The 16,462-nt window shown below is 34.6% G+C and overlaps 1 protein-coding gene across 1 annotated transcript; it reads right to left on the reverse strand.

Moving 5' to 3' along the window:
- Positions 1 to 6,646: 6,646 nt before the first annotated feature.
- Positions 6,647 to 11,621, reverse strand: LOC149540547 (pentatricopeptide repeat-containing protein At1g73710-like). Its single transcript, XM_089801637.1, has 2 exons — positions 11,409 to 11,621; positions 6,647 to 11,305 (listed from the first exon to the last, which is right to left on the reverse strand). The coding sequence occupies exon 2, from the start codon at positions 11,228 to 11,230 to the stop codon at positions 7,802 to 7,804; it is 3,429 nt and encodes a 1,142-aa protein (XP_089657763.1). The 5' UTR covers positions 11,231 to 11,305; positions 11,409 to 11,621; the 3' UTR covers positions 6,647 to 7,801.
- Positions 11,622 to 16,462: the final 4,841 nt, after the last annotated feature.

Raw genomic sequence — 16,462 nt, forward strand, 5'->3', positions numbered from 1 at the left:
TGAACTTTTCTAAATATTTCTCTTTTGACTCAAAGCAATTTGGTGAACGGATTTCTTTCTATTGGGAAAAGGGTAATTTTCTAGATACCTAACCACTTTAAAAATGAGAAATATGTTATTTTATAACCCAACGCCAAATGGAGACACTTTTAGGGTTCGAGCTAAGTTTGGTGGGTTATAAGGAGGTAAAAGACAAAGTTTGGAGGCATTATTGACATATTACATCTTGGATTTGTGATTTGGGCTCTGATTGAGCTTTCAACACTTGGGACGCCAACTATACTTGCTTTTCCTATTTGGGACATAGCCCCCAAAATAGTGATTTGGATTTGTTGTAGTCAGAAGCATCTTGGAGATTGTGCATTGATTCTTCTGGAGAACGCAATATTGAGTCAAAGTTTTAGCTGGGGTTTGGGCATTCTATTCACGTGTGGGCACTTTGCAACTGTACAACATCACTTGGCAGCCATATTTGCAGCTGTACGACAGCACCTGGCAGCCCTATTCCTTCCCACGTGCAGCATTAGAGAGCTAGAACCTAGTCGTAGTTTCCTTCTGAGCTCGTATTTCTCCTTCATGCCTTTAGGTTGGGTTTATCCTTCATTGTAATCATCTGGATATTATTATAAATCTTCATCTGGTTACAAATTAGGTTTTATATTCAAAAAACTATTTGAAGTGAAATTGCTTTGATTGTATTTGGAATATATTTTCAGAACTGGTTCATGTTATTGTACTTTTTTTATTATTCATTGAAAAATCATCAAAAAAATAAAACAATCAAACTCTTCTGCAACTTCCATCTAGTTCTACTAGAAAATTTTAATAAATAGGGAAAACAAATTTAAATATAATAAAATTACAGCAGATCAGCAGAAGAGATCCATCAAGGATCTTTCAGTGGTATCAGAGCGTAGAACCTGCCAGCTTGTTGGAAAACAAATCAGTTCAGTTATAGGCCAATACCATGGCTAGAAATAAAAATGGGTGCTCTAAGGTTTCATATTCGTTAACAAGCACAAGTAAGATGCCTCTTGCCAAGACATTCAATGTTGTAGTTATGAGCAGCTACTATCAGTATTATTCTCTTCCTAAGGAGATACACAAACTCCTTTCCTTTACATAATTTATGGGTGTACCTAAAGCAGATGATAACTGGGTATCTACAAGCTCCTTTTAGCAACAAAAAGAGAAAGAAATATTAAATGATAATAAAGAAGCCATTGGTCACAAATTGGAAGAGACTACAATCAGGGGACAAACCATTAGAGATGTTGGAAATGTGACACCAAGGTGTGAGGCCTATTCTAAAATTTGCAACAACAATTCAAATCATGAGGCTACATTTATTTCAAATGGAGGTAATGATGTTGATGATGGTATTCAACTTAAGAATGGGATGACAAGTTTAGTATGCAGGCAGTCTGATTTTGAATCTCATAGAAGCCAAGTTGAATACTTCTTTGAGCCACTTTTATCTAAGCATGTGAAGAATCAAGATGGGGTGTTGTTTGATGATTGGAATGGAAGCATGGAGGAGGCTCCCACAACTCTAATTTGGTGCAACAATAGCTTACGCCCTCCTTCTTGTAATTTGGGTAACTCTTTCACATGGGAATAGTCATGAAGGCCCATATGCAAGTGGTGGCCATGAGGCTGTCTATGATAATACACTTAAAGGGGTAAAAAATATAACTAGAACACATCATAATAATTCTAAAGTTCATAACAGTAGTGACACAACTTCATTACCTCAAGATGTGGCATCCTTTGGTCAAGAAGAGAACAATTATTTGTATTCTATATTTGAGGTACACATGGTGCAAGCATGGGACATGATGATGTGAATGGTACAAATCATCATAAGCCTAATTTTGTGTACTTTGGGGTAGATGATATAAAACATTGTCAAAGGTTGAATAAATATTGGTTAGATAGAGCTATGCAAGCAAAGATACTTGCTACCCAAGCAAGACAATGTCTCCAAAGAGTCAAAGAATGCCATAATCAGATAGATGATGCAAGGAAACAAAGGGAATCATCCATTATAACTTTATTTCTTCCAACGGAAGAAGAGGCTAGCGTTGATTTGGATGGAACAACAAGTAATACAGAGAGTCAGGATTATTTTGGTGAGTTTGCACAAGAGAGTAATCCGGATATAGGTATTTTAGAGGCATTGGGTGATGAGACTTCATGTCATGATGAGTCTAATTTCTTAGACCATACCCTAGAAATTAGAGTAGTGTGTACTCATAGTGACACTGAATCCCAAGATCGTGATTCAGTTGTATGTGCAGACACAAGGAGCTGATGAGAGTGAGCATAGTGTGGTGACAGTAGTTTCATCGTTGACAGAGGAGGTGGTCTCAGAGGTACAAAGTTGCAGTACTGTAAAGAAGGATACATGCATTAGTGAATGCATATTGGATACTCCTTACAATGGTGTACATGACTTTGACATAGTATTCTACCATAGCGCAGATTCAAAGGTAGTACACATGCTTGAGAACTATCATTTTTAGACTCCTCATCACTTGATTAGACAACTCAGGGTTGATGCTAGGAGGGTAGACATAGTGGTTGAGCACTTTGATGTCACTTGCCAGATGTTATTTACACTCAATTGGAGTGCTTATGACTGATGAGTAGGATAGTGGAGGATTTTCTATGACAGATTTTCATACTCTTCATAAGGCTATGGGGATATTGAAGCAAGACTTATACTATTTGTGTTGCAATAGTGTGCTCCCATCTTCAAAGGATAGAGTTATTGACTGTAGGCACCTGACTCAACAGTTTGGGAGTATTGGTTGGTGGGACCGACAAATGATCCAACATTATGTCAAGTAGTTTCCGACATGGGCTATCACATCTATATCACGGAGACTTCATCCGGGATCATCGTTACAGGATGATGTGGGTATTAGCAAACATGATGCTTTGGACGATTATTACTTTTGTGGTGGTATCACAGTGGTTGCGGAGAGATATGGCATGATAGAGGTTTCCAGTTATCCTTGTTTATACCTAATGGATGGGTGCTAATTCAGATGGTGTTGGAATCCAAGTGTTGTTTTGTTTGACACCTTGTCTCATAGGGATTCTAGTATGTTACCACCTTGGTTGTGGGAACACTCTCATCTAATGTGGGATCCTGGTATTATTTTGTGTAGTACATTTGATTGGGCGATCCTTGATGTGTTGCTTCATATCACACACCCAGGAGTGTATATTAGAGTGGTGCAACAGGAGTTTGTTCATTGTTTATGGACAAGCAATCTCCGAGAAGGGAGGATTGTCATGTTCCCTTTCTAGAGTGGACATCAGAGACGATAAAGTTGGCCTATCATTAGAGTTTTGTAGGCTGGAAGTGGTGTTTAGAGACTCAGTCAAGGTATACAGTGTTTGGATCTGGAGTTTCAGACAATAGGAGGGCAATTGAGAGCAGTTCCTTAATTGTAGGAGTTTCCTACATTTTATGAGGTGGAGATGGGTTATAGTCTTGAGTCTCTACAAGATCATTCTATGGTTTTAGTTTTGGGAGATTTATAGACGTTCCTATTTTTTAGGAGTATCCCTAATTTTGAGTGATAGGCTGCTAGTTATTTTAGATTATTCGACATCAGTCACAGGAGGTGACGAGTTCATTTTCACCTTGTAGAGTTGTTTTGGCTATCAATTCACTATTTGAGAAATATTTTAATATATTTAGATATTCTCCTAAGTTAACATTTTAATAATTTAAATAAGGCTAAGTTATAGCCATTTTGGAGTAATAAGGGGCTTTTTGGCCTCATTTGGGTGAATATCCCTTGGTGTAATAGCTCGTTGGAAAGGTCTTGAACTTTTCTAGATATTTCTCTTTTGACTCAGAGCAATTCGGTGAACAGATTTCTTTCTATTGGGAAAAAAGTCATTTTTTGGATACCTGACCACTTTAAAAATGAGAGATGTGTTATTTTATAATCCAACGCCACATGGAGACACTTTTAGGGTTCGAGCTAAGTTTGGTGGTTTATAAGGAGGTAAAAGACAAAGTTTGGAGGCATTATTAACATATTACATCTTGGATTTGTGATTTGGGCTCTCATTGAGCTTTCAGCACTTGGGATGTCGACCCAACTTGTGCCTATTTGGGACATAACCCCCAAAATAGTGGTTTGGATTTGTTGCAGTCAAAAGCATCTTGGAGATTGTGCATTGTTTCTTCTGGAGAACGTAGTATTGAGTCAAAGTTTTAGCTGGGGTTTGGGCATTCTATCCACGCGTGGGCACTTTGCTGTTGTACGACAGCACTTGGCAGTCATATTTGTAGCTGTACGACAACACCTGACAGCCATATTCCTTCCCACGTGCAACATTAGAAAGCTAGAACCTGGTCGTAGTTTCCTTTTGGGCTCATATTTCTCCTTCACGTCTTCAAGTTGGGTTTATCCTTGGTTGTAATCATCTGGATATTATTGTAAATCTTCATCTGGTTACAAATTAGGTTTTATATTAAAAAAATTGCTTGAAGCGAAATTGCTTTGATTGTATTTGAAATATATTTTCAAAACTAGTTCATGTTATTGTACTTTTGTTATTACTTATTGAAAAATCATCAAACACATAAAACAATCAAACTCTTCCACAACTTCTGTCTAGTTCTGCAAGAAAAATTTAATAAATAGGGAAAAGAAAATTAAAAATAATAAAATTACAGTAGATCAGCAAAAAAGATCCATCAGGGATCTTTCACCTTTAGGGGCTTGCCTAAAACAAACCTTGTGTTAGTGTTCCTATTTCTGCAACTATTAGTTATAAGATTTGACAACTTGTCCTCACAAAGATAGTGGCTAAATAAGTAATATGACATAAAATTAACAAGACACTACCACAATTATGAAAGCCTGCATAGAATCTCACATAAGGATTAATGTGATGAAGTCCTAAAACATGTCAATGCATGCTCTTATCATAGAGATGAACAAAATGTAATTGATTAAGATTAAACTTAAATGTTGGGATGTCTTACTCCCTAATTGCAAATATATGCTTAAATTGATTGCTAAGATAACAAGAATCTCATTTGAACTTGCTAGTCTTTGAAATAGGAAATGGAGTTGCATCCATATGCAACTTACACGTGTTTAAAATAAATTTGCAAAAGGTCAACCAAACAAAGGTAGACTTATGCTATATGCAAAGTTGACTTTCATTCTTGAACGTGTTTTGTGTAGACAAGGATGTCTAGCATCCTAATCCTAGTAGAAACAAACTACCAATATAGTAGAAAATGGAAAAATGAATTTAAGTTTATAAGAATGGCTCCCGACTAGACACTCAAATAATTTAGGTACATCCCACCCAAATGGGCTAAAACTTAGTGTAAAATTGTTAAGGTCAACAATTTGCAACACTACATATGATAATCTAGAACATGTAGTTAAAACTATTACATAACTAATCCATGAGCACTTTATCTTATTTGCATGGGTTGTGTAAATATTGTATCTCTGAATTCTTTTATTTTATCAAATTTGAAAAAAAAAATTAAGTTATTTGATTCCTTGATTGGTTGAAAAAGTATGTCCTTTAGTGCATTAAATTTTCACTGATTTCTCAATTGATTGTAAAAGTAAGTCTATTGATTTATTAAATTATTAGCAAGAAAGATTTTGCTATTATATTTTACTAAAAGAATGTTAAAAAATCATATATATTCTCATTGGCTACAAACCAAATATCATGTCTTTTTTTTGCTATTATAGTTGAAAATGGAACCTTTCTTTAAATTAAGTTGCCATATTTGAATGTTAAAAAGTATATACTCGTTCTTTTTGTTGGCTACAAGAACAGAGCTGCCATTATTTGTTTCCCTATTCTAAATTACATCATAGAAGCATAAAACTTTACTCCAAAATATACACACAAAGTTAGAATCATAATTATATGAAACAAAGCATGACTTCTTGTAGCCTTTTAGTCTGCAACTTCAAATATGAGTGATGCTGCATGCATTATTCCATTTACAATTAAAAAAAAAATGACGAATTTTGCTGTGTTCGGTATGTCTTTTCTATTCGTACTTTTCGTTAAATGCTTTGCTAAATGGTTAAGTATTGAAATCAAATTGACATATAATACTCTGTAAACGCACCATACTCTTGCAAATGGCACCTGAATATCCTTTCTCGTGTAATATGTTTGACCAGACGGTCCCTCTATGGTATTAGTTTTCCAGTCTGGTTCCTTGTAGTTTTCCAGTCCATAATATGTAGGTGTAATCATTTGGATTAAGCATAGTTTTTATTCAATGTATCAAATCACCCTGTGATTCATCAGAAAAGAATAGGAGAGATTCGTGATGTACATCAAGGCTAAATCTGCAATCCATTTTGATAATGTGATCCTCAGCTTCACAAAAAGCTTAGCATTAGAAACCATTACCCTCCCATGAAAGGCATTGTTCGTCAGGTTTAGTTTTCCACATTCTGTGAAATGTAACTATAATTTTCTGGATTAAACTGTGTACATAGTTTTCATTTGATGTTTCAGGTCACTCTCGGTGATTCATTATCAGGAAAAAAGGATATGAGAGAACTGGAATGCAAAAGAGCCTTCTAAAGTTGAAGGTAAGAAGTCAGATAATTTGATCCTTAGCTTCACGAAAAAAAAATAGCATTAGAAACCCGTTCCCACCCATGAAGGGCATCAATCGCTGGTATTGGTTTTCCACGGTCCATGTAATGGAGCTTTAATCTCCTGCGTTAAACTATGTATACAGTTTTCATTTGACATTTTGAATCACTCTCAGCGATTCAATATCAGGAAAAGGATATGATAAAATTGGAATACGGAAGAGCCTTACAAGGTTAAATGTGAGAAGTCAAAACGGCTAAATCTGCAATCCACTTTGATAATTTGATCCTCAGCTTCACAAAAAGCTCAGCATTGGATTGCAGATTGCTCCTCCCAGCGCTTTCATAACAGCTCCAAATGTGCAATCATCAGACTGGAATTCTTCTACGCCTTCTACTGAAACTTTGCACATGCAATGATCGCATTTGTTGTAAGTGATGTTATCTGGCTCAAGGCCTCTAGCACACATATCAATAAGCATCTTAAAAGCTTCATTGAACCTGCCTATGATACAAATATGCTTATATACATTACAAAATGATTAGTTGAAATTCAAACCCAGAGCTTGCTTGTAAAGCTTCATCATTCATGCCCGCTATACAATGAACTATGCTTATCATGGCTGGATACAAATGTCTTTATGACAAGACTTCAGCTACTCTCATGACCATATTGGAATCTGACCTTCAATTAAAAGAGCACCCAATAACTCATACGTACTCTCGCTAGGAGGTGCTCCTAAATTTAACATTTTCTGCAAAACCTTTGGACGCCTCTATAACTCTCCCTTATTCACGATAGAGCCTAATAGCCACATTAAAAGAGTGAGTACCAGAAGGGAATCCTGATTCTAGCATTTCTTATGCAGTTTTTAGGGCTTTATCATATTATTTTGTCTTCTATCCAAGGACAATATCAAAGCAACTGACCGTTCATTTACCCATTTAAGATCAAGGCAAATGACCGTTCATTAACTCACCCCTTAGGTGCTGATATATTTCCTGTGCCTCACTGACCACCCCAGCTCACTAAAAGAGATCAAACATGCAACTGTAAGTAGTTGTATCCGGGTCAAGGCCTCTGTCATGCATGCTCATGAACAGCTTAATAGCTTCAACAATCTCTCCCACAACGCCAAATGCATATATAATATCATTGTAAAAAGGTAGGTCAAGATTCAATGTCTGTGTTCAATGAGAGGTCTTAATGTTTTTAGAGCTTCATCGTTCCTTCCCAAATTGGAATAAAATAAACTTATCAGAGGCTGAATGGTACAATCTTTATAAGAAGGCTTCATAGTCCACTCTTTAATCCCTCCTTTCAATAGAAATTTACACAATAGTCTGCATGTATTCTTATTAGGAAAAATTCCTAGTTTTGACATTCTCTGCAAAACTTCAGCCACTTCTTTTAGTCTCCCTTCTTCAACATAGACCTCAATGGCATCATTTAAAGAGAGAATATTAGTAAGAAACCCCAATTGCTGCATTTCTTCTGCAATTTGAATGGCTTTATCATAACTCTTCTTCTTTTTGTATAAGGATAATGTCGAGGCAAATGACCATTCATTTGCCCATCCCTTTTCCTTTAAACGCTGAAATATTTCTTGCACCTCACTCACCAACCCAGCTCGCCTATAAAGATCAAGCATGTATCTGTAACTGGTTGTATCTGGCTCATGGCCTCTGGCACCTAAGTGCATGAACATCTTCGAAGCCTCATCAAGCCTGCCTGCATTGCCAAATGCATATATAATAGCATTACAAACAGATAAGGAAGGATTCAAGCTCCACAATTCCCTGAGAGGTCCTAATGTTTTAAAAGCTTCTTTATTCATTCCCACTGTAGAATAAACCATGCTTATCAGTGGCTGGATACTACCTTCTTTATGTAAAAGCACAAACTGCTTTGCTATCCATTTTTTAATGCGCCGATTCATTAAAAGTACACCCAATAATTTACATGTGATCTCATCGGGAGAAACTCCTGCATTTAACATTTCCTTCAAAATTTCAGTGGCTTTTATTATTCTCCCTGCAGCAACATAGAGCTCAATGAGATTATTAAATGCAAAAATCCTAGTACAAAGCCCTGATTTCAGCATTTCTTCTGCAATTTTAATGGCTTTATCGTATTCCTTCATTTTTTTAGTGAAGGGCAATATAAAGGCATATGACAATGCAGTTGCCCACCCCTTTTCCTTTAAGTGCTGAAATGTTTCTTGTGCCTCCCTGACCAACCCAGCACGAATATATAGATCAAGCATAAACATGTAAGTGGTTGCATTTGGCTCAAGACCTTTGGACCCTAAGCTCATAAACATCTTTGAAGCTTCCTCGATCCTACCTGCAGTTCCAAATGCATATATAATAGCATTACAAAATGATAAGTAAGGATTCAAGCTCCACAATTCACTGAGAAGTCCTAAAGTTTCTAAAGCTTCATCATCCATTCCCACTATGGAATATACTGTGCTTATCAGGGGCTGGATACTACCATTTTTATGTGGAAACTCAAGCTGCTTTGCTATCCATTTCCTAATGCCTCCTTTAACTAGAAGTACATTCAACAATTTACATGTAATCTTATCGGGAGAAACTCCTGCATTTAACATTTTCTGCAAAACTTTTGCCGCTTCTCTTAGTCTCCCTTCTTCAACGTATAGCTCAATGATATTATTAAAAGAAAAAATACTAATATGAAACCCTAATTCCAGCATTTCTCCTGCAATTTCAATGGCTTTATCGTATCTCTTCATTTTTTTATTGAAGGAGAATACCAAATCAAAGGACCCTTCATCTGCCCACTCATTTTCCTCTAAGTGCTCTAATATTTTTTGTGCCTCACTGTCCCGCCCAGCTCTAGTATAAAGATCAAGCATATATGTGTAAATGGTTGCATCTGGCTCAAGGCCTCTGGCATGTAAGCTCATGAACATATTAGAAGCTTCATCGATCCTTCCTGCACCACCAAATGCATTTATAATAGCATTACAAAAAGATATGTCAGGATTCAAATTCTGTAATTGACACAGAGACACTAAAGCTTCTAAAGCTTCATGATTCAAACAATCTGAGGTAACAAACATTCGAGTAAGAGTATTGTACGTGCATCTGTCAGGTGCAACTCCTAGACTCTCCATTCTCTCAAACAACTTCAGAGCCTTGTCTTGAACTTTTGCAATTCCGTAGGCCTTTATCATGGCATTGACCTCAAGCACACCCACTTTTCTCCCTCCTTCTTGACTGCAATTAAACACCTTTTCAGCTTCTACCCAACGTCCCTGTTCCCCATACGCATTCATGCAGGTGGCATAGCATTGAGAACTCATCCGTCCATCTACATGTAACCTTTTAAACCATGCCCATGCTTGATCCAAAAGCCCCAAACGTAAGTACATCCTAAGAACAGCTGACTGTGAATTTTCATCAAGCTTCACACTCAATTCTCCCATCTCTTGAATTACAATATGAACTTCATCGACCCTGTCTATGATACTTAATGCATGCAGAATAGCTTGGTAACTTACATCAGCAAGAACGAGCCCTATCTCCTTCATCTTTGTGAAGTACCATAACGCCTTATTAACATTTCCATGTTCGGCATGAAATGAGATGAGTGTGGTGTATGTCCTTCCATCCGGGATGCAACCAAGCTCTTCCATCTTCATCATGAGTGCATCAGCCTCCCCCAAGCGTCCATTAATCCCACAAATATGAATAATTGTATTGTATGTAACAATATCTGGAATTATTCCTTCTTTCAACATACCATAATATACGTCTGAAGCTTCCTTGAGCTGGCCTGCCTTTCCATATGTATCAATTAGGGTATTGTATGTGTAAGGGTTTCTTGGCCTCAACAGTTCGGCGTCACAATTGGAAGAGTCTGTAATCTTCTTGTTATAATTAGCAACTCCATTAAGCGACAAATCAGAGCCCTGAGATGATTTTTTTTTATCACACCAATCTTGGAAGAATAGTGCTGCTTTGTCATACTCCCCAGCCTTTTTTAAAATGTGAACTACTGTGCTCACGGTGACCTCGTTTGGATGCAGGCCTTGCGCTACCATGTCGTCCCACCACAGGAGAGCCTCTTCTTTCAGCCCCGCTTTACCGTAAGAATCAATAACTGTAGCATAAGTGGTATTTGTGGGCGACACCTTATTTCTCACCATTTCCTCCCAGAATTCCTTCAAATAATCCCATTTCTCCGCTCTCCCAAGAATCTTAAGCAGGATACTATAGTGAAAAACATCGATTTGATAGCAACCTTTATCTTGAAACCACCTAAAGATTTCAACAGCTCTCTCCCAGTTAGACTGATGATTGAGTATGATGCTCATCTCTTTCGCCTTTAACGTGGCTTCCCAAGGACCAAGAGCCTCATCTATATTTTTGCTACATTCCAGTGCTTTCATAAGATCTGGAATACGCCCGCCATATTTCATGCCTGGGGGATTTTCCTTAATCTTTAATGATTTAGCGGACCTTAATTTAAAATTGCCTTCCTTAGGTGGGCATTTTCTACCATTTCCCCAAGAACTTGTTCCCAAATAATTGCTTATACAGGTAAAGCCTGGCATTCGCCAAACCACAGCCTCCATATTTATATATGATTAAATGAATCATTGTTCGCTACCAAGTTAAACTATGTCATCAAAATGCTGCAAGCTTTGGAACTAGAACAACATTTCACAAAAACAGACGAGGGTTTTCAGAACTTAAAGATATGAGCAGTAATTTCTCAAAAATCAGTGTACATCTCAAATTTTAGTGACTTACCTCTGAACCGCTCGCTGCACAGCCATGTTCTCCTCCGTAATCAGCTCCAAACCCTAGAGAAACCAAATACGAGGAGTCGTCCAGAACTGTGTTGCAAATGGGTAAGATGTTATGACCGACGAAAAAAAACACAATTCTTCGAATGAATTTTGTAACAAAAATATTCATTAAATAAAATTTAGTTGATTGAAAAATAAAATATTCAAAATATATAAGCAGTTAAGATGTTATGACCGACGAAAAAAACACAATTCTTCGAATGAATTTTGTAACAAAAATATTCATTAAATAAAATTTAGTTGATTGAAAAATAAAATATTCAAAATATATAAGCAGTTCTGGATTAGATTGTGTTTGTTTATTTCATCAACGTTTCGGATCACACTACATGATCCATCATCAGGATAAGAAAGTGCAGGGTAGTAAGATATGCAGACTGGACCTTTCTCAAGAATTATAAGAAGAGAAGGGGGAAGCTCGTAAAACCAAGCAAAGCTAAAAATAGAAAAAATAGAAAAAATAGCAAAAAAGGGGGGTATCCCCACCAAAAAGTATAAGAAAGAAGAAAAAATGAAAGGAAAAGGTTTAAAAGAAGGAAACTAAACAGAAAAAATAGCTCCATATATATAGAAACAACAATTAACATATATCCTGCTTTTATATATATATATATATATATATATATATATATACGCAAAATAGCTATTAATATCTAGGCTATTATATAATAAAATAGCTATATGGGTAATGTATAGCTATGTAACCACTTACAATAGCAAAAGGATCAAAATATAGTTATGTACAAGAAAAATACGATATACAATGAAAGAAATATATAACTAAATAAGAAATATTTAGGAAATATATGCCAATATATATATATGTCTATATGCGATATAAGTAAAATGTACTAGACATATATATATATATATATATATATATATATATATATATATATATATAAAGGGTTGAAAAAAAAAAAAAAAAAAAAAAAAAAAAAAAAAATCTGTTACTGTTAATAAGCAGTTCTATCAAAATAGCGATATAATGTTAATTGTCAGAATATTAATTGTATTTCTTTGAAATGACAAGTTTTGGGTTCTATAGATTAGATTTCTTAGAAATGACACTTTTTTGGTTCTATTATAGGGTAATGGCCAACTACAACGTAAGCTTTAATAAAGAGATTTGTGGAAGAAAAACTGTGGGTTTCTTTAATAAGAAATATGTTTTAGTTTGTTGTTTAGGAGTTTCTTTATTATAGAGGAAGAGTATCAATATTTGTGCATGCTAATTTCATACAATTTGATAGTTTAAATTATACATTAGATTTCAATAATTTTTTTGGATTGTCTTTATATGCAAATTGACAACTTTAAAATAAATTATTGCACTATAGATTTACACTTTGATTGATTGAAGTTTTTTTTTGCTAAATACATTCATTAACAATTTCTAACTCTCGATTTTTTTGTTAGAAGGAGAGAGTGATATATATATATATATATATATATATATATATATATATATATATATATATATATATATATATATATATATATATATATATATATATATATATATATATATAAAGCCTTCAAATTATCAACTTCATTATTACACTTTTGTTGAAGAGAAGGCCTTTTTGGATGTTACTATGCAAGACCTTTGATTCTAGGTTTCACTTCATAAGAAAGTGTCCCCTAGGAGTCACAAAATCTATAAACTTCTACTATAACAATTGACTTCCAAACTATAATTTTAACATCAACGGGCTCATTCCATATTTGTGAAAAGTGTTGTTGCTAGATATACGCCATTCTAGTGCTTAGCACATTTGGGCTAGATCCTTATAAGTCACATGTTGTCATGCCACATGTCATCGTGCACTCTTAACCCATGTTTGAGTAGAAGTCTCCAAAGGTACCCACCCATGCGCCACATGTCCAATTCAATGCCACACTATTTTAAATGATTTCTTGCCCACACCCACAAAAGCTAAAGATCCACTCAATCACTAGTACATGAGATATTCCATGAGGATTTAACAAATCTAGGAAACATTGTCATGCATCAAAAAGGATTATCAAAACAATAGGACTTAGTATATTTCTTTCCACAATGGGAAATTTATTTAGAAAAGAGATAACTCCACCTATGACCAAAGGCACAATAGTTAATGATGTAAGAATCCTTGCCACGAGAGATCATTAATGATCACCATGATTAAGGATAACGATGCCATCACACATTAAAAGGAATGTTTTTTTCTATAAAAACTCCAAAACTATTATAAAATAGTGAGTTGGGAATTCACAATCCTTCCTTTCTAATTAGGGAAGAACTTCAATTTTATGGTAAAAATATGAGCAATGTGCTACTTTGAGAACTTTGCAATATTCTAGGTACATTTTAGACTTAACATGTTTTCTCTTAATAAATTGTGGAGATTGTGTTATTGCCACATTTCTTCATGTTGTTATCAATATGTTTTGTGTTGAATCATTTTATGAAAAGTACTTTTTATTATGTTTGGTCATTCTACCTTCTAATTGTGTTGAAATTTTATGGAGTACACACATTTTTAATCTTTCATATACCTTTAAAATGGAAGATAAATTGTTCCTTTAATGATTAACTAACAAGAATGGTCAATTACAATAAAATCTAGGATGTGTGTTCTTTTTTGGAACCTTATATATGTTATTTTTGTTTGGAACCTAAAGACTGCACTTGGTATGGTTATGATCCTCTGTATAAGGGTATTTGTCACATCTTGTGTTCTTAGGTTTCATGTGAAATATGGAGGTAGCTTAGAAAAAAAAAAGAGAGTATACAATCAATGAGAAAAAGTCACAAATCAATCAAAAATCAACTTCAAAGACATTAAATGTAATTTTAGTTGTAGTTGGGATTTGGTTCCAACAAGACATGCATTAAAATATACCCCTTTGTGTATTTTCATACTTTAGGCCGAAACTACATATGTAGTTTGGGAGTAAAGGCCCCATTTGAAAGTTTATAAACATATAAGGAATGAAATGGAGTGAAAAAATCTTGAAATTTCTAAAAGACATGTAAAAAATAACTTAAAAAATGACCAAAAACTAACAAAATAACAACAAAAGACTTCACCATTTTGAAGAGACAATAAATCAAAGTTTAAAACACTCAAGTATAAATAAATTTCACCTTGAAATAAATATATAAAGAATGTATGGAATGCAAAGAATTGGAGGGTTATCCGCATTTTTTGTTAAGATAACTAGCTCTAACTAGGGAACTACCTTTGGTTGTATGAACATGATTTAAGCTAGTCAAATCTATAATTCTAAGTGCATATTCCATCCATTGTGATATAGAGTCAAGGAGTCAGAGAAACAAAAGGACAAAAATAATCTCTATTAATCTTTCTTTTGAATAGAATTTGTTAGGAATACCAAGACAACACTCAAAACTAAGAGGGAGACATGGGGGAATTAGTTGTACAATAAAACTTGATTCATGAAACCATTCACCATTAGAACATCTTAGATATGAAATATAAGAATTAAGGATTTAGAAAGAAAGAACACCATAACCCATAAAACTAGATTTTTTACGTGGAAAAGCCATAGAGAAATCAAACCCACTAGATAATATACTAGAACATAAACCCTATTAAAGGTACAATGGGAATGCACATACATTTAGACTCACTATCTAGGGATCACTTCTTAAATTTACAGACAAGGGTAACAAACCTAAAAGTAAAACAAGAACAATAACCCTAGAATGGACAATAATCCAATGTGGACAATCCACAATATTATAAATTGGTTGATAGTATCTTTGATATGTGAATACACCTCTAATAAAGTACATCAAATCTCTATCTCTATAGATTCCACTCATACCTCTTCTCTTTATTATGTATCTTTAATTTAAGAACACCTTTGTATCTCATATACTCATCGCATCATCCATCACTTCTAAATGCAAAATGATTTCGTCATTTTATACAATACATCATGTAAAATTTAGTCAACCAAGATTAAGACCACAACCACAATAATATGTTACGATAATTTATCATATCCAAGATATTTTTATTAGGACAAAAATATAACCTAAACCTATAATTTACAACATGCCACAATCTATAGATCCACTCTTAATCCAATGCAATGTGCTAACTGACTAAGGTAACCAAGAAAGATTCAACAATCAAACCATAAACTCTTCTAAATAAGATCAAATAATCCAAAAACAAGAATAGGACACCATTAAAAACCAATAAAAAGCAATTTGAAATACCACCACAACAACAACATCTTTGTCTTTAAATCCATGAACAACTTTGCAGCCTTCATCATAAAAATCACTAGCCAATATCTGTCATAAAAGAAAAATAGCTTGCATGTCCTAAAGTCATGAACTACTTTAGATAAGGACATATATCCAAGTCCTAAGAGTACCACTAGGTTAGCAACATAAAATATTGCATAAGTGATCCACAATAATCCAAATACTACAATACTATCATCATCAAAATAACTAGATAAGTTGGCTATCACTATAACTCACTCAAATCACTATGATCATATACAAAAATCCATGAATCCATTTTTAGTTGTGCACTATATTATTGATAATATAAAAATCATACCAGTATCGTCTTATACAGTACTTTTATGTTCTTTTTGACACAAATTTAGCTCTCCTTAGTGAGTTCCTTATGATGGGTCCTCCTATTGTACCTAGTTGCATGCATAATTTGAATGAAGGTCCTACCCTCTAATCTTGCTAAGAAATCTATCTTGGCACTAATATTTGTTCATCCTCTCCTATTTTTTCACCTATTCATAAATTAATGTCCCTCTTATGTCCCATGTCACATTCAAAACTCATTTTCTCACTTATCCTTCTAATTCTCTCCAAACTACTTATACACCCAAGATCTATGAGGTTTCATCTTTAATTTGAACCTCTCAAGTATAGGTCCCACAAGTGTGACCTATACCTAGGTATATGTCAAGGTCAGCCTATATCAAGGGATTTGACTTTGTAAGATT

The sequence above is a fragment of the Cupressus sempervirens genome, chromosome 9, assembly GCF_028749045.1.
Source record: "Cupressus sempervirens isolate cs-2001-9-10 chromosome 9, ASM2874904v1, whole genome shotgun sequence".
NCBI classification, from domain to species: Eukaryota; Viridiplantae; Streptophyta; class Pinopsida; order Cupressales; family Cupressaceae; genus Cupressus; species Cupressus sempervirens.